Here is a 22166-nt window from a genome sequence, read left to right on the forward strand (position 1 = left end):
TATCAATTTATGTTATTTTCTCTTTTATTTATCCATGTGGATGTCGCAGGCCACACAAAATCATTGCCACATGCATAAAAAACAATTTATAAAAGAGTAATGTTATACTTACTACTTATTTGTACCATCTCTGTAATAGAAGTAAGGTCCGCTAATGCATGGGGGTCTCGTTTATGTTAGAGAGATGATACAAATGATGGTACAAATAGATGATAAAAGTAGCATTTTTGTTTAGAAAATGGATATTCATTATTAAAGAAAATCAATTTGAAGGAAACGCTTCTTCTCCGACAACAAATCAATATGAAGAAGAAAACACTTCATCTTCGCCATCAAAAAGTTAAAAAACCAAAGGACAGATTAATGTATAAACATTTAGATCTTTAATGTGTGATATTAAGTATTGTCCGTCGTCAGAAAGTTAAAAGACCTTGCATTAGCTTAGTAGAAGTTAAGAGTAGAACCTCAAGAGTGTGTGTGTATATACACACACACACACACACATACACTCCACCTATTATCAATTAAGGGCTTTAGGGTAGAACCTCCTTAAATGATACATACTCAAGCAAAAGTTAACATCCTAATTAACCAAGGCAAATCACTCCCAATAAGCACTTAAATACGACTACATAGTTTTACAATGAAGCAGCAAGCGGTTATTTCAATAGTGAGAACTTTGCAGCATGCACGTAGTTTCATTTCACGTTATAAAAGGTTCACAGCATATCAACTGCACATTTTCCTGCAGCATATCATAAATCAAACAGCCTAACCTCCCAACCAGCTTCACCAGCAAAGGTCGTAAAATCAAATCAATTGGCATGCCTTAACTTCAGTTTTAGAGATGAATTTTCATGAGTAGTGGTACGTGCTTGTATGCCAAATTCCAACAACGTTGTACCGGCATGATATGTTCATGACCATGTTACAGAGTTGATTCAGCTCCATCTAAAATAAAAAGTAGTCATCCATTCATGTAAGTTTCACTAGAGAGACTCTATAACAAGCAAATGGGGAAGGTATGTGATTGGTTTAGAATGTAATGTGGCCGTGGCATTCCATATGTAGGTAAGTTTTACGGTTTTTCTCCTACGGAAACCCCTCAAGGACATTTCAAAAAATTAGAATGGTCCCTAAACTTTACCCCTAGTTTAATTAATCCCTGAACTCTCATATTAGTTTCTTTAGTCTCTGAACTCTAATATTTTATTACTAGGGATAAAATGGCGTACGCCCCACCCCACAAGCGGCACAAATTCTCCTCTTTCTTTTAAGTGCTGCTTGTGGGATGGGATGCAAAAATTTCAATAAACATCTTGGTTGTAAGAAAACGGGTCATTTTTGGCAATTTCCCATTATTTAACCATCAACAATGCCAGATACAAACAGAATTGCTAGAAATATTAAATCAGTTACTAATTATTCATCAAACGATGCCGAAAGTCGAACTTAAAATTCATAATGCAGACAGATATATACACGTCGCATAGAGTCATAGACAATGATCACTGATCAACATGCAATTTCATGTTAGAAAAGGTTCACAGCTCAAGAAGTTTTCCCATATCAACTGCATATCTTCCTTGAGTATCTCAGAAATTGTGCTGGCTTCGACATTCTCTTCCTGAAAATTGAAAGAAAAGGAGATTTCAGCATATGGTAAACCTTCTCAAACAAATCTTTTATTTCAGCACATGAACTAAAAGAAATTGTCCCAGAGAAAAGGCAGCGTTTACCTGTAACTTTGACAAGACGTTTTCCAGCCCCAGACTTGTCCACCAAGAAGCTTCTCCAGTTAAGGTTCCAAAATCAAATCGATCAGCGTGTTTCACTTTCAGAGTCAGTGATGAATTTCTATACGTATTAGCTATTACATGCCAAACCCTATCAACTTTGTATCTATCTCCAGAAGACTCCTTCCCCAGGGGCCATCTCAATCCACCCTTCACATTTGGATCTAGAATTGCAGAATTAATCAGATCCGTAATGCTTTGCATCTCATCATCCTGAAATAGCAACAGTTGATATGATCACGAACCTTCATTCCAAGAAGCATAAGTTCAGCCAGGGATCCAGTATGGTTAACCCACATGACGGTCCCGTTATATATCTACAAAAGGTTCTATTCTTTGTTTTGATTGTGGCTTGAAGATAAATATAGGTCATAATTAATATCTTTGCTGAAAAAAGGAATAGAAACGTAAATTTCTAAAGGACTGGGTGAAGCAGCTTACAGTCAGATCAGTTACGAGTTTCTTCGTGCATAGCATTAACCTCAGGTCCAGATTCTTAGTAGTGCATGAAATGTCCATAACCATGTTACGCACTGGACTCAATTTGATCTGAAACATTTCGATGTAAATCTCAGCCGATTCTCAGGATACAAACCTTACGCCAAATAACAGGGAAAATTAAGGAAGTTGACATTTCGATGTAAGTCTCAGGATATTAATGATCTGGAAAGGCTCCTCATAAATTATTCCAAAAATTGGAGAGCTTAATCGCATTCAGCAGTTGAACATTTAGTTTTCTTATACAACACTCATATTTTCCAGCATAATATGTTACATCTCAATTATCTAATCGATATCGTGGCAACTCAATCGTGATATTGATGCAACATATATGGTTTCATCAAATTTAGTTAGAATGAATTGGAAAACTTGCCTTGTAGGGTTGCAGCTTTCCATGTTCTTCCATTACCCGACATTTGCAGGAGAAAGGTAAATCTGGCTTCGTAGAATCAAACAACTATACAAGAAGAAAATAAATGAGCAATTCAATAGCTACAGTCAGAATTGTGGAAAACATGAACTCAGAACTCAGTAAGTTGACGTGTCTAACAGAAATACCTGTACTTCGTATACATCTTCTTCATCTTCGAAATCAACTCCAATTTTCGGGACAACTTCGTTCACAATCTTTTCCTTATATGAAACAGGAGTGTTTGTGTAAAATAATTGCCTCCATTGTTTCGGGATTTCAGTACACAAATTTTTTCTAATGGATTCCATGTTAACTGAAGGGCTCCTGATTCAAAGATTTCAACAAAAATTGTTATACATCTATTCGTGTACAAATTATATGAAATATGAGATGATTGACAGTACTTAAGCATCCATACCAAAATAATATTGTATCAAGTATCGAAAAACAAGAGCAGAGTTTTAGAATCCTGCTTCACTGTTCAACTTGGCATCCTACCTTCTAAGCTAAAAAATGCCAAATGTAAACTTTTATCATAGCATAGATTATTATTTTGTTCTACTTCAACCAGTATTCTGAGGCGGATAAAAGAAAAACATAAAGGTAAAAAGGATAATCGCATGAAACAATCAACTAAATGAATGGCACAACAGCCATATATCTTTCTCCTCTTTGAAATCAACTCCAACTTTCGGGACAACTTCCTTTACAATCCTTTCCTTATATGAAACAGGGATGTTTGTGTAAAATGATTTCCTCCATTGTTTCAAGTTTTCAGTAGACAAATTTTTTTCTGATATATTCCATGTTAACTGAAGGGCTCCTGTTACAAAGATTTAAACAAAAAAGTGTCTTTCATCTGCTCATGTACAACAAAGGACTAGTACAACATTATTTTCCGTTGTTACATAACTAATGCAAAATATGAGATGATTGACAGTGATTAAGCATCAATACCGAAATATAACTGTATCAAGTATTGAAAAACAAGGGCAGAATTTTATAATCCTACTTCACCGTCCAACTTGGCACCGTATCTTCTAAGCTAAAATGCCAAAATATGACCTTTTATCATAGTATATACTATAGATTATTCTTTTCTTCTACTTTAACCAGTATTCTGAGGCAGCTAAAAGAAAAAATTGATGAATATTCGCATGACACAATCAAATTAATGAATGGCACAAAAGGCTCGAAAGCTAACCAATGGATTAGGTAAGGAGGAAATCTAACCTGCGAAAGAGTACTTTCCCCACCTTGGCAACCAAAGTTGGATATACTTCTTTGCACTTTGCAGACTTGATTTCATTCCTCATGTCTTTAAATGCAGAAAGCAAGTCTTCCAGCACATTTTCTGTTATAGATTCCCAAGGGCTCCTTGGCAAATTCCATTTCACCTCACTGCCTTCTGTCCAGTATCAGCCAAACAAATCCATAACCCAAGTAAAAACTTATAAGATAAACGCACTAAAAGAAATATTGAAGTTCTAACCATTATTTAGACTAGTATTGATCAGAGCTACACGATTTTTTCCAATTATCTGCTCAGCAGACTCCAAGGCAACGGGCTCAAGATTAACAAAAGATGGAAACTGGTTCTCGTCATCCAAAGGGATGGCGCACCATCTATGAGTAGAATTGGCTGCATAAACTATTTTTCCACTCCAATCCACATTAGACTTAATATATTGCTTGTCATTTAAGTTTTTCTTGAATTGAGGAGCAAGCAGCTCTGGAGTTGGCAACGGCCTCTCCGATTCCTTCAAGTGCCGCCTGTGTGGTGGAACGTAAGCCATTGTAGAACTAGCACTTATGCCTATAAAAACAAAGGATCAAAGTGAGGGCAACCGAAAATAAAAAAGAAAAGAGGATTTAAAACAGAATACTCATGTTTATTGAAGAAAGTCCAGCCTGTTGAAGTGTTAATTCTTATTGGTTTGTTTGGTTTCTGAGGAAAATGAAGAAAGTTGAAATCTTTCGTTCGAATTCGGAACAAGAGAAAAGCTCTCTCCAAGTGCTGACTCTTGACTCTCCATAAACACTCTGCCACCTCAGTTTATAATTAATCTCATGCCAAAAACATGAAGTGGCAGACAGTCCACGGAAAGTCCCACTTTTAAGAGAGTCTATTTAACATTTCTCTCGGAACAATTACAAAAAGGGTTCACCTAGTAAAGTGAGACTCTGATTATGGTAGGGTTCTTCAACTGGGTAATTATTTTGATCACTTTCGTGTAGCAAAATACATAGCTTCGAATTGATATGAACACAGAACAGCGAAGATAAAACATTCAAAGTTACTATATAAAGAAGATCAAATAATTAATGGGGAGGATTTTATAAATAGAGAGAGAGAGAGAGAGAGAGAGAGAGAGAAGCTTACCCAGAAATCACTACCCAGAGAGGCAGATAAAAACTTGAAAGCTTGAGAGACCAAAAAATGATTAAGATAACAAATTGGAGTAGCTTTACTCTGTGCATTGCCTTGTGAGATTTTGTAGACATGGAATTCGAAAGTTTGGACCTTTTCTTCTTCAACGTTTTGTGACAAAAGTTAAACTTGCTGATGGGGTTTTCTTTTTTACTTTTCCTAGTGATAACTTGGTGGGGGTTCTACATACTGTTATGTGACAAACTTTGGTGGAGGGGTAATGTTATTCACATTTTATTTTTACCTCAGGCTCGTTGTTAACTTCAACTCTTTAATTTTTTTATTTTTTTTTCTAATTTATTCAGTTTAACAATCGAAAATTAAAAAGAATGTGAGAATTAAAGAAGGCTAAAACAATTGAAGAAAAAGAAGCTTTCTGATAGTAAATAGCACCACACTTTTTATAAAGTAAAAAAAGTGAAAAAGAAGCTTTTTGATGGTAAAATTGTTTGTTTCCCATTACTTTATTGTTTAACCTCCACTGACGTTTGTAGGTCCATATGGTCCTCAAGTCACGTTTTCATATATTAAAATTTGGAAAATAAACATCTTTAATCATTTGAATCGGAAATTTTTGGCAACTGAGTTACTATACTAATTTTAAAATGCAGAAAAAATAATGTTATAATCTTTTTAATACAAGAGATACTATTAGAGAAAAGAATTTAACTCAAGGTAATCTTTTTGTGATTCAGTTTTTAGATTGTTGCTTTGTTGCAGTGTTTTTAAGTTTCGTTTCAGAGGGGTTCTGGTCCTTCATAACCCATCTTTTTTTTTGTATTCATTTTCGTCAAGATTCATGGAGAGGTCAAGTTTTTTTGTCCCTGATCAAGTACAACTTTTATTTTTCATATCAATAAAATTTTCTTGTACCGTCAAGGTTAAAAAAAAAATCAACTCAAGACCTAAAATGTAAGGGATAATGGTTTAATTAATTGTTTAAATTAAACATTTGGATTATTATTCAGTTCACATGTGAGTAGAAATCTGAGTATCTAGTAGTTACATCTTTTCTTACAATACACTGTAATGCAAGTTGTTGTCTTCCATTAGAAGGTTAAGCAACCTTGCATAAGCTTATAAGAAATCGTGTTTTCCCGCATGCTGTTAATTAACTTTAGGGTAAAACCTCAACTTTCTTTGTAATACATAAATAAAATGGGCGTTTTGATATAGGCGCCTCATTTTTTAATTTTTTAGACTAAACATACACTTCTTTTGAAAATTTGATCAAACATTTTCCCAAAATTTTGGTTATTAATTTCAGTTTTTCACTACTTTTCCTAGACATTCCTTTTTGTTTTTTTTTTCCCTCTTATCCCTATATTTATGCATTTATTATCCATCTCTATGCATTTTTTTTTATTGTTTGTTATAATTTTACTTTTTTTTTTTTGTGAATATAGTAGAATATTTATAAAAAAATTTGTCAGATTTTATTATCTAGAAGACCCAACACATAATAAAGATTTGTTTGATTATATAGCTACGTCTAGTTACCTATAATATGGACACGTTTAGTTTTATAGTGGATTTGATTTTTTGTATTTGTCGGTACATTTGGAATGTAAAAGTACCAAAAGGGTTATCTGATAGAGACATTTGGTTTTGTGGTACATTTGTGATTTTTTGTTCATGTGGTCTTTTGGTACATTTGGAATCTAAACGTACCAAAAGGATTACCTGACAATGGGCACATTTGGTTTTATGGTACATTTGAAATTTTGTTACATTTGGTTTCTCTATACATTTGAAATCTAAACGTACCAAAGGGGTTACATAACAATGGGTACATTTGGTTTTATGGTACATTTGAATTTTTGGCACATTTGGTTTCTCGATACATTTGAAATTTAAACGTACCAAAAGTCGATACTTTTGTTATTAAATGTACCATAAGTTTTAAGTATATTTTTTATATATCTATACGGGAAAATATATGTATTGAAGACTTTTTATTGAGAAATTTTTAATAGAAAGAGAATTTTTTTTTTTAAACACTGATAACAAGGTAATGAGGAATTAGTTAATTAATTTTTTATTTTATTTTATTTTATTAAAAAATGTCATTTAATGCGTAGAAGGGGATTGACGAAATTAAATTCCTATATTATAGGTAATTAGTTGCTAAGCTACCTTATGCCTGTATATAAATGCATTTAAATTAATGACATGAAAATTAAATAAATAGAAAACTATTAAGGTGGCAATTGATCAAAGCGCCTTAATCAAATCTTTAAAAGGGATAAATGTTTAATCTAACAACTATAGAAAAGATGTAGGGTATTCTAATTTTCCTTAAATAAAATTTGACATTTTGATATCATAAATTCATAACCATCATCCCACAGTGTAATGACAAAATCCTAAATATTGAGCAAAGCAAATCACTCCCACAAGCACTTAAGAATCACTCCAAAAAAAAAATGTACACTGAACACAAATTATGTAGTGAGTCATTGTTCCAATAGAGAAGCCTACGACATGCAGTTCCATTTCATGTTGGAAAAGGTTCGCAGCATAAGAAGTCGTCCCATATCAACTTCATATTTTCCTGCAGCATATCAGAAATCAAGCCGACTTCAACATTCTCTTCCTGAAAAATCGAAAGAATAAGATCGACGTTATGTTACCATTAACACATGATAGATCTTTCTTGGTACATTACATAAAGATGTTTGATTGGGAGAGAAAACTACAAGACTTACCTGTAACTTTGAAATGAGCATTTGCAGAAACAGCCTGACCTCCCAACCAGTCTCACCAGCTGAGGTGGTAAAATCGAAGCGATTTGCATGCCTTAACTTCAGTTTTAGAGATGGATTTTCATAAGTAGTGGTAATTGTATGCCAAATTACAACTACCTTATACCGGCCTCCAGAAAACGCCTTCCCTAGGGGCCATCTCAAGCCTCCCTTCACATTTGAATCCTGAATCGCCAAACTAATTACATCCCTAATGCTTTGCATCTCATCATCCTGGACACACCAAAAATTTTAATCAACGGAGAATAAAATAAAAATTCTCAATAGCGTTCCAGGTATAGCAACTTACAGCGAAAGCTGTTACGATCTTCGTGCATAGCATGAGTCTGAGGTCCAAATTCTTATTAAGGCATGATATGTTCGTGACCATGTTACGCAGTTGATCCAGCTCCATCTAAAAGAAAATGGCCATTTGATGTAAGTTCACATGGTATGAACTTAAAAACTTGACTTGTAGAGTTGTAGCTTTCCATGTTCTTTTGCTACACTGCACTTGCAAGTGATGATCGATTTTGGTCGTCTAGAGTCTGACAACCATACAAGGACAAGGAACAAAGGAGAGAGATTTACCGATTTTCCCCCTAAACTTTTACTAAACTTTTGATTTCCCCCTAAACTTTTCAATTGGAAAATTAAGCCTCACAATGAGCTTGCTATAATAATATGGTTCAAACAATATTATCTACACTTAAGGTGATGGAGTGGGCTAAGCCTCGCAATGAGTTTGCTATAATAATGTGGTTCAAATTCGCCTTTGGTGAGAGTCGAACCTAAGACATTTCACTTACACTTACTAGTGAAGAAAAATATTATCAGACTGTAGTACTAAATGACCCTTGCTGGAGGGCTTTAATAAAGACTAAATTACCTTTATGCAATTGAGATTCTATTTCTATTTAATCTTAAAGCATCTCCAATGAGAGTTGAAAAATATCTTGAAATGCTCATTTTACAACTCAAAAGCCATTTTTGGAGTTCATTGGGCCAGAAATTTGGGATGCAAATGATCTCACTCATTTATTATCCAACTCATTTTATATTTTGTCTCCTTCGTCCAATTTCAAATTCGTACATTTTTCAATTTTTTTCAATTTTATAAGGCGACTCATGATTTCGTACAAATATCATACATATGTATCAAGTTATATTTGTTTCTCCGTTATCTGCTTGTATGAACGTGGCAGCCCCACAAAATTTGTGACACGTGAATGAAAAGCCAATTAAAAAATGGGTATTCATTATTAAAGAAAACCCTTCTTCTCTGACAACAAATCAATACGAAGTAAAAATCCTTCATCTTCTCCATAAAAAAGTTAAAAAACCAAAGGACAATTAATGTATAGACATTTGGATTTTTAACGTGTGATGTTGAACGTTGTCCACCATCAGAAAGTTAAAAGACCTTGCATTAGATTAGTAGAAGTTACTATAGAACCTCGAGAGTATATATACTCCACCTATTATCAATGTGTTTGCATAATCATGTATCAAAACTCCTTTTCCCTTAACTGCCGCTTGTGGTGTGGGACGCAAGGCAAAAAGAAACTTCAAAAATTTCATTAACCATCTTGGTTGTAAGAAAGCACGTGAGCCGAAGCATTTACTGGCAATGAAGTCGTCGAAATGTAAAATCTTAAAATTTTAATTAACCATCAACGATGCCAGATACAAACAGAATTGCAAGAAATGCTAAAACAGTTACTAATTATTAATCACACGATGCCGAAAGTTGAACATAAAACTAAGGATGTAGACAGATATACACACGTCGCACAGACAGTGATCACTGATTTACAACATGCAATTTCATGATAGAAAACGTTCACAGCTCAAGAAGTTATCCCATATCAACTGCATATCTTCCTTGAGTATCTCAGAAATTGTGCTGGCTTCGACATTCTCTTCCTGGCAATTGAAAGAACAGGAGATTTCAGCGCACTGACAAACTTTCTCAAACAAATCTTTTATTTCAGCACATGAACTAAAAAAAATTGTCCGAGAGAAAAGGCAGCGTTTACCTGTAACTTTGACACGACGTTTTCCAGCATCAGACTTATCCCCCAAGAAGCTTCCCCAGTTAAGGTTCTCAAATCAAATCGATCATAGTGTTTTACTTTCAGTCTCAGTGATGAGTTTCTATACGTATTAACTATTACGTGCGTAAACCTAACAACTCTGTATTTATCTCCAGAAGACTCCTTCCCCGGGGGCCACCTCAATCCACCCTTCAAGTCTGGATCTAGAATCGCAGAATTAATCAGATCCGTGATGCTTTGCATCTCATCATTCTGAAATAGTAACAATTAATATGATCACGAAACTTCATTCCAAGAAGCATAAGTTCAGCCAGGGATCCAGTATGGTTAACCCACATCGTCCCGTTACATTTCTTGAAAACGTTATATTCTTTGTTTTGATTGTGGCTTGAAGATAAATATAGGTCAAAATTAATATCTTTGCTGAAACAAGGAATAGAAATGTAAATTTATAAAGGACTGGGTGAAGCAGCTTACTGTCAGATCAGTTACGACTTTCTTCATGCACAGAATTAGTCTCAGGTCCAGATTCTTAGTAGTGCATGAAATGTCCTTGACCATGTTACGCACTGGTTTCAACTTGATCTGAAAGAAAGTTGACATTTCGATGTAAATCTCAGGATACAAACCCTAAGCCAAGCAACAGGAAAAATTAAGAGAGGGAAGAGTCCGGAAAATATTAATGATCTGGAAAGGCTCCTCACAAATTATACAAAAAATTGGAGAACTTAATCACATTCAGTGGTTGAACATTGAGTTTTATTATACAATACCCATATTTTTGCTGCATAATATTATATCTAAGTTATCTAATCAATATTATGGCAACTCAATTGTGATATTGATGCAACATATATGATTTCATCAAATTTAGTTGGCATGAATTGGAAAACTTGCCTCACAGAGTTGTAGCTTTCCATGTTCTTTCATTACCCGACATCTGCAGAAGAGAGTTGAATCTGGACTCATAGAATCGGACAACTATACAAGAAGAAAATAAATGAGCAATTCAATAGCTACAGTCAGAATTCTGGAAAACATGAGCTCAGAACTCAGTAAGTTGACGTGTGTAAAAGAAATACCTGTACATCGTATATATCTTCCTCCTCTTCGAAATCAACTCCAATTTTCGGGACAACTTCGTTCACAATCTTTTCCTTATATGAAACAGGAGTGTTTGTGTAAAATAATTGCCTCCATTGTCTCGGGATTTCAGCACACAAATTTTTTCTAATGGATTCCATGTTAACTGAAGGGCTCCTGATTCAAAGATTTCAACAAAAAATGGTATACTTCTGTCCGTGTACAAATTATATGAAAAATGATTATTGACAGTAATTAAGCATCGATACCAAAATAATATTGTATCAAGTATCGAAAAACAAGGGCAGAGTTTTAGAGTCCTTCACTGTTGGCATCCTACCTTCTAAACTAAAATGCCAAATTAACCTTTTACCGTAGTATAATTATTATTTTGTTCTACTTCAACCAGTCATATGAGGCAGATAATGTTGAAGATCAACACCAGCCCAGTTGGTGTTTGGATCCTAGAAAAGTCTAGCAAATACAAGCAGCAAGCTTGGAAGGTAGAAGCTTCTAGAAGGCTTTGTCCAGCTGCAATGAACTAGACCATTCTAGTTCAAATTTGCATGTCGGTAGGCATGCATAATAAGCTAGATAATTCTAGCAAGTTGTAATATTATATGGCTATAAGCCATATGTCGGTGCAGTGTGTGCATTAACATGCACTAGAAAGTGCTAGTGAAGTCGGCAAACATGCCTATAAATAGGTATATATGTGTGTGTGTTACTATGTAACAATAAACCAAGCTTGTAAGCAAGCAAGTGAGAGTGAGAAGCAAGAATAGTCTTGTAGTAGTGTGAGTGATCTAGAGTTTGTCTCTAGAAAGTGAGTGAGTGTCATTGCTTCTCAAGAGTGTCTTTGATAGTTTGTGTTGTAATATTTTGTTTGTGTAATACAAGTAATATGTTTACTTGTATTGTCTCTCCAACACTTGTGTTAGAGTTGTGTACTCTAAGTTTTTCACCCGAACAATTGGTATCAGAGCGGTACGATTAGGGACCGTCTCTATTAAAGCTTTTGAGAATCGTGAGAAGTTTAGTACTTCGCAAGATTATTCGTTAATCTTGTTCGGCTTATCGAAGCTCTGCCGTCACGATGGGAGATCTTCAAGTTGTTGGAGCAATCAAGAAGTTGAACAACAAAAATTACAACACGTGGGCGACGTGTATGGAGTCTTACCTACAAGGCCAAGATCTTTGGGATGTCGTTGGCGGTAATGAAGTTACGCAGCCAGAAGAAGACACCAGCGGCGCTTTGAGGAAGTGGAAGATCAAGGCAGGTAAGGCCATGTTTGCCTTAAAAACCATAGTTGAAGATGACATGTTAGAGCACATACGGAAGGCCAAGACACCAAAAGAAGCATGGGACACCTTCGCCACACTCTTTTCAAAGAGGAACGATACAAGACTGCAGCTTCTCGAGAACGAGTTGTTATCAGTGGCCCAAAGGGCCATGACGATTGCGCATTATTTCCACAAGGTAAAGTCTATTTGCCGTGAAATTTCTGAATTAGATCCTAGTGCTGCCATTGTAGAATCCAGGATAAAAAGAATAATTATCCATGGATTAAGACCCGAATATCGAGGCTTCGTTGCCGCTGTACAAGGATGGCCGACCCAACCATCACTTGTTGAGTTCGAGAATTTGCTTGCCGATCAAGAAGCTTTGGCAAAGCAAATGGGAGGGGTCTCGTTAAAGGGTGAGGAGGAAGCGCTCTACACCAAAAGTAAAGGCAGCTTTAAGCAGCGTGCTGGTGGTGGATCTAAAAGAAATGGTGACAAGGAAAAAGGTCATCAAGGAGGAGGGAGTTCTCGGCCAGGGGGAGCTCCGAAGTATCACGGCAACCGTGGTCAGTCCCAGAATAATAAAAGATTTGAGGGCAAGTGTTACAATTGTGGAAAGAATGGTCACATGGCGAAGGATTGCTGGTTCAAAAGGCCTGCAGAAAGTAACGTCGCCAACTTAGAGAAGAAAAGTGAAGATGATTGGGACGTCATTGCGTCTCTAGCCCTGGAGGAAGAATGGGATGCAGAAGCATCATCTTGTTGGTGCTCAGAAAATGAGGCGTTGCCCGACCCAAAAGATTTAGAAGATACATTGCAAGGGAAACTGGGAGACCAAGCTGCCCAAATCCAATCAAGTCCAGATGAGCCTGAAGACTTGCTTGCTGGAGACGATGTCGAGCAAGAAGTACCTAAGAGTCCTTGGCAAACAGGTGCGTACCAACAACCACAAGAAGTTAAACCTAGTGAAGTGGAAGTATCAACTCCACAAGCACAACTAAGAAGGTCAACAAGAGTACGAAAGCCAAATCCTAAATATGCCAATGCTGCCATAACTGATGGAGCACCAAAAGAACCTGAGGTGTTTGAAGAAGCATCACAGAGTTCTGAATGGATAAGAGCTATGGAAGAAGAAATCACTGCGCTTAAGCAGAATCAGACTTGGGATTTGGTGCCAAAGCCAAGGGATGTGAAACCCATATCCTGCAAATGGGTGTACAAGATAAAGCGTCGTCCTGATGGTTCAGTTGAAAGGTACAAGGCTCGGTTGGTGGCTCGAGGCTTCTCTCAGCAATATGGACTAGACTATGATGAAACGTTTAGTCCAGTAGCAAAGCTTACAACCGTACGAGTCCTACTTGCACTTGCAGCTAACAAAAATTGGAATCTATACCAAATGGATGTGAAGAATGCTTTCTTGCATGGAGAGTTAGATCGGGAGATCTACATGATGCAGCCAATGGGCTTTGAAAGTAAAGTTCATCCCGAGTACGTGTGCAAGTTGAGGAAAGCACTCTACGGTCTAAAACAAGCACCAAGGGCGTGGTACGGTAAAATTGCAGAATTTCTAACGCAAAGTGGTTACTCAGTGGCGCATGCAGATTCCAGCTTATTTATTAAAGCTAATGGAGGAAAGTTAGCTATCGTGGTGGTGTACGTGGATGACCTAATCATCACTGGCGATGATGAGGTTGAAATTTGTCAAACAAAGGAAAATTTGTCAGTTCGGTTCAAGATGAAAGAGCTTGGACAACTCAAGCACTTTCTTGGATTAGAGGTTGATCGCACACAAGAAGGCATATTTCTGTGTCAACAAAAGTATGCAAAAGACTTGTTGCAGAAGTTTGGGATGCTTGAATGCAAGCCAATCTCAACACCGGTGGAACCTAATGCCAAGATGTGTGCACATGAAGGCAGAGACTTGGAAGATGCAACAATGTATCGACAATTGGTAGGTAGTCTGATCTATCTGACTTTGACTCGACCAGACATTTCTTATGCAGTTGGCGTTATGAGTCGATACATGCAAAATCCAAAGAAGCCTCATCTAGAAGCGGTTCGACGAATATTAAGATATGTAAAGAGTACAATTGACTATGGTCTCTTGTACAAGAAAGGAGAAGATGGTAAGTTGGTTGGCTATTGTGATGCAGATTTTGCAGGAGATCACGACACCAGGAGATCGACCACTGGGTATGTCTTTAGAATTGGTTCTGGAGTAGTTTCGTGGTGCAGCAAGAGACAACCAACGGTGTCTTTGTCAACCACAGAAGCAGAGTATAGAGCAGCAGCAATGGCAGCTCAAGAGAATGCATGGCTGGTACAGTTGATGAGTGATCTACATCAATCAGTAGATTATCCAGTACCATTGTACTGTGATAACCAATCGGCAATTCGCTTGGCGGAAAATCTAGTCTTTCATGCAAGAACTAAACATGTGGAGGTACATTATCATTTCATTAGAGAAAAGGTCTTGCAAGAAGAGATTGAGATGGGACAAATCAATACAGATGAACAAGTTGCGGACTTGTTCACTAAAGGTTTGAGTACCGGCAAGTTTGAAAAGTTTCGTCGTCAACTCAACATGGAGGAAAGAATGAGCTGGTGTTGAGGGGGAGTGTTGAAGATCAACACCAGCCCAGTTGGTGTTTGGATCCTAGAAAAGTCTAGCAAATACAAGCAGCAAGCTTGGAAGGTAGAAGCTTCTAGAAGGCTTTGTCCAGCTGCAATGAACTAGACCATTCTAGTTCAAATTTGCATGTCGGTAGGCATGCATAATAAGCTAGATAATTCTAGCAAGTTGTAATATTATATGGCTATAAGCCATATGTCGGTGCAGTGTGTGCATTAACATGCACTAGAAAGTGCTAGTGAAGTCGGCAAACATGCCTATAAATAGGTATATATGTGTGTGTGTTACTATGTAACAATAAACCAAGCTTGTAAGCAAGCAAGTGAGAGTGAGAAGCAAGAATAGTCTTGTAGTAGTGTGAGTGATCTAGAGTTTGTCTCTAGAAAGTGAGTGAGTGTCATTGCTTCTCAAGAGTGTCTTTGATAGTTTGTGTTGTAATATTTTGTTTGTGTAATACAAGTAATTTGTTTACTTGTATTGTCTCTCCAACACTTGTGTTAGAGTTGTGTACTCTAAGTTTTTCACCCCAACAGATAAAAGAACAATATAAAGGTAAAAAGGATAACCGCGTGAAACAATCAACTAAAAGAACAATAGGCTCAATAGCTTTACTTGGTATAATCTTTCTCCTCTTCGAAATTAACTACAACTTTCGAGACAACTTCCTTTAAAATCTTTTCCTTGTATGAAACAAGGATGTTTGTGTAAAATGATTTCCTCCATTGTTTCAAGGTTTCAGTAAACAAATTTTTTTCTGATAGATTCCATGTTAACTGATACAAAGATTTCAACAAAGGATTGTCTTTCATCTGCTCATGTACAACTAAGGAGTAGTACAAGATTCTTTTCCGTTGTTACAAAACTAATGTGAAATATTAGATGATTGACAGTGATTAAGCATCAATACCGAAATATCTGTATCAAGTATCTAAAAACAAGGGCAGAATTTTATAATCCTACTTCACCGTGAAATTTGGCACCGTATCTTCCAAGCTAAAATGCCAAAATATGACCTTTTATCATAGTATAACTATTTTTTGTTCTACTTTAACCAGAATCCTGAGGCAGCTAAAAGAACAAATTAATGAATAATCGCATGACATGATCAAGTTAATGAATGGCACAAAAGGCTGGAAAGCTAACCAATGAATTGGATGAGGAGGAAATCTAACCTGCGAAAGAGTACTTTCCCCACTCTGGCAGTCAAAGTTGGATATGCTTCTTTGGGCTTTGCAGACTTCATTTCATTCCTCGCGTGTTTAAATGCCAAAAGTAAGTCTTCCAGCACATTTTCTGTTATAGATTCCCAAGGGCTCCTTGGCAAGTTCCATTTCACCTCACCGCCTTCTATCAAGTATCAGCCAAACAAATCCATAACCCAAGTAACAACTTATAAGATACATGCACAAAAAGAATTATTAAAGTTCTAACCATTATCTAGACCAGTATTCATCAAAGCTAGATGATTTCCTCCAACATTCAGCTCATCAGACTCCAAGGTAACGGGCTCAAGATTAACAGAAGATGGGAACTGGTTCTCGTCATCCAAAGGGATGGCATACCATCCATGTGTAGAATGGTGTGCATAAACTATATTTTCATCCACTTTAGACTTATAATATGGCTTGACATTTAAGTTTTTCTTGAACTGAGGAGCAAGCAGCTCTGGAGTGAGCAATGGCATCTCCGGTTCCTTCGAGTGCCGCCTGTGTGGTGGAACGTAAGCCATTGTAGAACTAGCACTTATGCCTATAAAACCAAAGGATCAAAGTGAGGGCAACCGAACATCAAAAAGAAAAGAGGATTTAAAACAGAGTACTCATGTTTATGCAAGAACAAGTATTCTTTCTCATGTTTATTGAAGAAAGTCCAGCCTGTTGATGTGTTAATTCTTATTGGTTTGTTTGGTTGCTGAAGAAAATGAAGAAAGTTGAAACCTTTCATTCGAATCCAGAACAAGAGAAATGATAAAGAGACTCTCCCAAAGTGCTGATTCTCCATGGACTCTCTACCACCTCACAGTTTATAGTTAATTCTCGTGCCAAAAACATGAAGTGGTAGAGAGTTCACAGAGAGTTCCACTTTTGAGAGAGTCTCTTTCGCATTTCTCTCTGAACAAGTACAAAAATTACAAAAAGGGTTCGCCTAGTAAAGTAAAAATCTGATTATGGTAGGGTTCTTCAACTGGGTAATTTTCTTGATCACTTTCTTGGAGCAAAATACATAGCTTTGAATTGATATGAACACAGAAGTAAAATACATAGCTTCGGATTGATATGAACACAGAAGTAAAATACATAGCTTCGGATTGATATGAACACAGAACAGAGCAGATAAAACATTCAAAGTTATTATATAAAGAAGATCAAATAATTATTGGGGATGATTTTATAAGTAGAGAGAGAGAGAGAGAGAGAGAGAGAGAGAGAGAGAGAGAGAGAGAGAGTGAAGCTTACCCAGAAATCACTACTCAGAAAGGCAGATAGAAACTCGAAAACTTGAGAGACTAAAAAATGATCAAGATAACAAATTGGAGTAGCTTTACTCTGTGCATTGCCTTCTGAGGTTTTATAGACATGGAATTCCGAAGTTTGCACCTTTTATTCTTCAACTTTTTGTGACAAAAGTATAACTTGCTGATGGGGTTTTCTTTTGAACTTTTGCTGGTGATAATTTGGTGGGGGTTCTACGTACTGTTCTGTGACAAACCTTGCTGGAGGTATAATGTTACCCACACATTTATTTTTGTCTCTCACACAATAGTTGTTAATTTCAATTCTTTAATTTTTTTTAATTTATTCAATCTGAAAATCAAAAATTAAAAAGAATGTAAAAAGTAAAAAAAAATATGTAAATAACATAATCTTTTATAAAGTTAAAAAAAAATAAATAAAAAGTAAGTAAGAGAAGCATTTTGATAGTGAAATTGTTTGTTTCCCATTACTTTATTGTTTAACTTCCACTGACGTTTGTAAGTCCATATGGACCCCAATTCACATTTTCATAATATTAAAATTTGGAAAAGTAAACATTTTTAATCATTTGAATCGGAATTTCTTGACAACTAAGGTACGATCCTAATTTTAAAATGCAGAAAAAATAATGTTATAATCTTTTCTAATACAAAAGATATTATTAGAGAGAATCATTCAACTCAGGGTAATCTTTATTGGATTCAGTTTTTAGATTGCTGCTTTATTGCAGTGTTTTTAAGTTTTAGTCCTTTGTACCCCGAGTTTTCCTTTTATTCATTTTCTTCAAGATTCTTGGAGAGGTCAAGTTTTTGTTCCTCCTTGTTTCTTGTGTTTGGTTTTTGTCCCTAATCAAGTATAACTTTTATTTTTCATATAAATAAAAAAAATTTGTACCGTCAAGATTAACAAATAAAATCAACTCGAGACATCAAATGTAAGAGATAATGGTTTAATTAAATGTCTAAATTAAACATGTGGATTATTATTCAGTTCACATGTGAGTAGAAATCTGGGTATCTAGTAGTTACATCTTTCTTATTCAAAGACATTATTCAAGTTGTCGTCTTCCATCAGAATGTTAAGCAACCTTGCATAAGCAAGGGATCGAGTTTTTCCACGTACTGTCAATTAATTTAGGGTTAAACCTCAATTACTTCGTAATACATAAATAAAATTTAACATTCCGATATCAAACCATCATCCCAGTGTAATGACAAAATCCTAATTGAGCAAAGCAAATCATTCCCACGAGCACTTAAAGAACCAACAAAAAAAAAAAAAATCTCACCATCAGCTCGACTAAGAGTTTCGAATCTAAAAAGTAAACTGACCTTGACTTAAGACGAAGGAACCGAGTCCAAAAAACACCAGGGTTTACAGCAAATTATGTAGTAAGTCATTGTTCCAATAGAGAAGTTTACGAGATGCAGTTGCAGTTCCATTTCATGTTAGAAAAGGTTCACAGCGTAAGAAGTTGTCCCATATCAACTTCACATTTTCCTGCAGCATATCACAAATCAAGCCGACTTCAACATTCTCTTCCTGAAAAATCGAAAGAATAAGATAGCGTATGTTATGATGGATACATGTCAGATCTTTTCTTGGTACATTACATGATAGATGCTTGATTGTGAGAGAAAAATACAAGACTTACCTGTAACTTTGAAACGAGCATTTTCAGAAACAGCCTAACCTCCCAACCAGTTTCACCAGCTGAGGCGGCAAAATCGAAGCGATTCGCATGCCTTAACTTTAGTTTCAGAGATGGATTTTCATAAGTAGTGGTAAATGTTCCAACGACATTATACCGGCATCCAGAAAACGCCTTCCCTAGGGGCCATCTCAACCCTTACTTCACATTTGAATCCAGAATCGCCGAACTATTTACATCCCTAATGCGTTGCATCTCAACCCTCCCTTCACATTTGAATCCTGAATCGCCAAACTAATTACATCCCTAATGCATTGCATCTCATCATCCTGGACACACCAACAATTTTAATCAACGAAGAATAAAATAAAAATTCTCGATAGTGTTCATAGTGTTCCAGGTATAGCAACTTACAGCGAAAGCTGTTACGATCTTGTTCGTGCATAGCATGAGTCTGAGGTCCAAATTCTTATTAAGGCATGATATGTTCGTGACCATGTTACGCAGTTGATCCAGCTCCATCTAAAAGAAAATGGCCATTTGATGTAAGTCTCATTAAACAAAAAAATATAACACATAACAGTGTAATTTTGCAGTACATAAACTACATATTCACATGTATGACTTGCAGTGTAGAGTTGTAGCTTTCCATGTTCTTTTGCTACACTGCATTTGCAAGTGATGATTCGTTTTGGTCGTCTAGAGTCAGACAACAATGAACAAGGAACAAAGGAGAGGGATTTAATATATCCAAAATACACTTTGAATATCTGTGAAAGTATGAGTTCAGCAAGTTGATGTGAAATATTGCAAAAGAAATATACCTTTACATAGTATAACTCTTTCTCCCCTTGAGGTCAATACCAATCTTCGGGACAACTTCCTTTACATTGGATTCCTTATACGACAGCGGAACGTTTTGCAAAAAAAGGACTTTTTTGTTTTTGTTTTTTTTCAATTTTAGGAAACCTCGATGGTACGAGAGAAGTTTATCGATATCGAAAAAACATGTACACCTAGTCGGGGGGACATAAACATAATCCCTCATAATACAAGAAAAAAGGATTAAAAATACATGGAGGAGGAGGAGGAGGAGGAGGGGTGGAACAAAAACCTTATTCCTCTAGAAACAAAAACAACAAAGATACAAGGAAAAGAAGGGGGACATGAAGCCTAACCTCTCTAAAGGTGAACCTAAAGGTTTAAACCTGCAAAACAGAACAAGCAACATCACAATGTTAAGGAAAAAAAAAACAGAAAATGAGACAAACCCGTATGCCGAGAGGCACATTAATTTGAGAAGCGGAAGCCAAGAAAGCTAACATAGTATGAAAATAAAGCAGCCCGAAATGCCAACGGAGGGGAATCATGCCATACCAAAGTTGGAGATGACAAGCCCATGTTAGCAAAATTGTCCACAACCACATTTCCTTTGCGATAAATGTGAGAGGCGTAGAAAGTCATCTTGTGAATGTGGTCCAAACAAATAGACCATTGCATACGAAGAAGCCAAGGAAGATCCAAATCAGTCGATTAAAGACCATAAATAACACTAAAATAGTCACTTTCCAGCCAAAGACAATGTCAACCCCGTTGATATGCAAACTCTACACCAATAATAATTGTTGATGATTTTGCAAAAAAAAAAAGTTTCTATGACCAATCCCTTGGCAAAAACCACCAAGAAACTGACCATGGCAATCCTGGAAAACTCCTCCACAAGCAGCAGGACCAGGATTTCCTTTAGACAAACCATCAATATTAAGTTTAATCCAAGGAAATCAAAAAGAAGACCAAAGCACAGGAAGAATAGCTGGTGCCTTGCGAGGGATAGGTTGGATCCCCAAAGAAGAAATGATATGAGTGTTAAAACCCAGAAAGTAATCAGGAATAAACTTCCCACCATGAACAATCCAAGAATTGATAGACATGCAAAGATGACGAAAGTAGATTGGATGACCCTAAAAAGTAAACTTATTTCGAGCTTTCCAAATAGCCAAAATAGTAGAAAGGCAAAGATTCTACAACTGTCGAGAAAAGGGCTTACGTATGTTTGTATACATCCCAAAAAAACAGCCAAGGAATCAGAAAAGGCAAAGAGGTACCAAATTGACATGCTAACCACCTTCAAAGCTGCCTAGGTATCCGATACCCAAAGAAAAGACGAAAAGTGACATAAATTATCAAAGCCTATGTTAAGCTACTACTTACCATTATCCAGACAAGAGTTTATCAAAGCTAGATGTTTTTCTTCATTATTCCACTCAGTGGATTCCAAAAGGAAATGGGCTCAAGATTAACGGTAGACGAAAATTGGTTCTGGTCATCTAAAACAATGGTGCAAAATTTCAATATAGCACGGTTTGCATAAAGAAATGACTTTGAACTTACTAGTAAAGAGAAATATCACTAGACTGTAGAACTAAGTGACTCTTACCAGAGGGTTTCAATAAAGAATAAAATTAGCTGTGAAATGCTCATTTTACAACTCAAAAGCCATTTTTGGAGTTTATTGGGCCAGAAATTTGGGATTGAAATTATCCAACTCATCGAAAAATGTAAGAAAAAGGTTCATTTTGTCTCTTCTGTTGTAAAATCGAGGCAGTGGAATAAATAAAATAAGACACAAAATTTACTAGGTTCCTTTACAGTCAATGTGACTAGAGTACGTCATCGGGGCAGCAGTGATGCTTTCATTGATAATCTGAAATAATAAGATTACAAAGATAACTCTCTCTATTCTCTCCTCTCTCCTTCCTTTCTTTTCTTTTGTTTTCTTTTCTCAACCGTGTGGCTTGAGTTGATGTTCCTTTTTTTCTTCATTCCATATGTCTTGTATTTATATAAAAAAGCACGGGTAATGAAAACAAGTATCACCCACTCCTAGTGGAAGGACAACTTTGCTTGTTTAGTGGATAGTCGTTGAGTGTGGATTCCTTTTGTTAAGTGGGCATCCATTGATTTACAACACTTCCCTTTGGATGACCACAAGTCTTCGATTAACTTGTTAAAATCTTGATCTGTTTTTTTTATGCTCCCCCTGATTTCAAATTCTTTAGGCTAATCATTGATCCTTCTGCTTTAGTCTTTTAACGGGGAGA

General features: G+C 36.2%; 4 protein-coding genes across 6 annotated transcripts; all 4 read right to left on the reverse strand.

Annotated features, from left to right (window-relative positions):
* Nucleotides 1-832: 832 nt before the first annotated feature.
* On the reverse strand, nucleotides 833-6747 carry LOC137745426 (uncharacterized). Of its 3 annotated transcripts, XM_068485390.1 has the most exons (8): nucleotides 5093-6747; nucleotides 4202-4525; nucleotides 3943-4117; nucleotides 2856-3033; nucleotides 2671-2754; nucleotides 2238-2345; nucleotides 1740-2009; nucleotides 834-1627 (listed from the first exon to the last, which is right to left on the reverse strand). In XM_068485390.1, the coding sequence occupies exons 2-8, from the start codon at nucleotides 4503-4505 to the stop codon at nucleotides 1529-1531; spliced, it is 1218 nt and encodes a 405-aa protein (XP_068341491.1). In that variant the 5' UTR covers nucleotides 4506-4525; nucleotides 5093-6747; the 3' UTR covers nucleotides 834-1528. The 3 variants fall into 3 exon arrangements, with proteins under 3 accessions (XP_068341492.1, XP_068341491.1, XP_068341490.1); XM_068485391.1 differs by having other exon boundaries at nucleotides 833-1627; nucleotides 3943-4114; nucleotides 4202-6747; XM_068485389.1 differs by having other exon boundaries at nucleotides 4202-6747.
* An 890-nt stretch (nucleotides 6748-7637) lies between these two features.
* On the reverse strand, nucleotides 7638-8275 carry LOC137745377 (uncharacterized). The gene is made up of 3 exons (XM_068485325.1): nucleotides 8195-8275; nucleotides 7849-8118; nucleotides 7638-7736 (listed from the first exon to the last, which is right to left on the reverse strand). The coding sequence occupies exons 1-3, from the start codon at nucleotides 8273-8275 to the stop codon at nucleotides 7638-7640; spliced, it is 450 nt and encodes a 149-aa protein (XP_068341426.1).
* Nucleotides 8276-9531: 1256 nt separating this feature from the next.
* On the reverse strand, nucleotides 9532-10819 carry LOC137746151 (uncharacterized). The gene is made up of 3 exons (XM_068486233.1): nucleotides 10419-10819; nucleotides 9924-10193; nucleotides 9532-9810 (listed from the first exon to the last, which is right to left on the reverse strand). The coding sequence occupies exons 1-3, from the start codon at nucleotides 10542-10544 to the stop codon at nucleotides 9712-9714; spliced, it is 495 nt and encodes a 164-aa protein (XP_068342334.1). The 5' UTR covers nucleotides 10545-10819; the 3' UTR covers nucleotides 9532-9711.
* Nucleotides 10812-17610, reverse strand: LOC137745379 (uncharacterized). Its single transcript, XM_068485327.1, has 5 exons — nucleotides 17397-17610; nucleotides 16372-16689; nucleotides 16113-16287; nucleotides 11024-11201; nucleotides 10812-10922 (listed from the first exon to the last, which is right to left on the reverse strand). The coding sequence occupies exons 2-5, from the start codon at nucleotides 16667-16669 to the stop codon at nucleotides 10812-10814; spliced, it is 762 nt and encodes a 253-aa protein (XP_068341428.1). The 5' UTR covers nucleotides 16670-16689; nucleotides 17397-17610.
* Between the last annotated feature and the right edge of the window lie 4556 nt (nucleotides 17611-22166).

Source organism: Pyrus communis, chromosome 9 (genome assembly GCF_963583255.1).
Source record: "Pyrus communis chromosome 9, drPyrComm1.1, whole genome shotgun sequence".
In the NCBI taxonomy this organism is placed as follows: domain Eukaryota; kingdom Viridiplantae; phylum Streptophyta; class Magnoliopsida; order Rosales; family Rosaceae; genus Pyrus; species Pyrus communis.

What these genes read in the sequence shown, in the direction of transcription:
- LOC137746151 (XM_068486233.1), bottom strand. Translation starts at nt 10,544, where the DNA reads ATGTCAACTTTCTTTCAGATCAAGTTGAAACCAGTGCGTAACATGGTC. An exon ending in AAGTCGTAACTGATCTGACA is followed by an intron (nt 10,194 to 10,418) that starts GTAAGCTGCTTC and finishes TTACTATTTCAG; the next exon opens with AATGATGAGATGCAAAGCAT. An exon ending in ACGTCGTGTCAAAGTTACAG is followed by an intron (nt 9,811 to 9,923) that starts GTAAACGCTGCC and finishes TTCAATTGCCAG; the next exon opens with GAAGAGAATGTCGAAGCCAG.
- LOC137745379 (XM_068485327.1), bottom strand. Translation starts at nt 16,669, where the DNA reads ATGGCTTACGTTCCACCACACAGGCGGCACTCGAAGGAACCGGAGATG. An exon ending in GGGAAAGTACTCTTTCGCAG is followed by an intron (nt 11,202 to 16,112) that starts GTTAGATTTCCT and finishes TCTTTGAATCAG; the next exon opens with GAGCCCTTCAGTTAACATGG. An exon ending in AAGATATATACGATGTACAG is followed by an intron (nt 10,923 to 11,023) that starts GTATTTCTTTTA and finishes CTTCTTGTATAG; the next exon opens with TTGTCCGATTCTATGAGTCC.
- LOC137745426 (XM_068485390.1), bottom strand. Translation starts at nt 4,505, where the DNA reads ATGGCTTACGTTCCACCACACAGGCGGCACTTGAAGGAATCGGAGAGG. An exon ending in CAATACTAGTCTAAATAATG is followed by an intron (nt 4,118 to 4,201) that starts GTTAGAACTTCA and finishes GATACTGGACAG; the next exon opens with AAGGCAGTGAGGTGAAATGG. An exon ending in AAGATGTATACGAAGTACAG is followed by an intron (nt 2,755 to 2,855) that starts GTATTTCTGTTA and finishes CTTCTTGTATAG; the next exon opens with TTGTTTGATTCTACGAAGCC.
- LOC137745377 (XM_068485325.1), bottom strand. Translation starts at nt 8,275, where the DNA reads ATGGTCACGAACATATCATGCCTTAATAAGAATTTGGACCTCAGACTC. An exon ending in AGATCGTAACAGCTTTCGCT is followed by an intron (nt 8,119 to 8,194) that starts GTAAGTTGCTAT and finishes TGGTGTGTCCAG; the next exon opens with GATGATGAGATGCAAAGCAT. An exon ending in TGCTCATTTCAAAGTTACAG is followed by an intron (nt 7,737 to 7,848) that starts GTAAGTCTTGTA and finishes TCGATTTTTCAG; the next exon opens with GAAGAGAATGTTGAAGTCGG.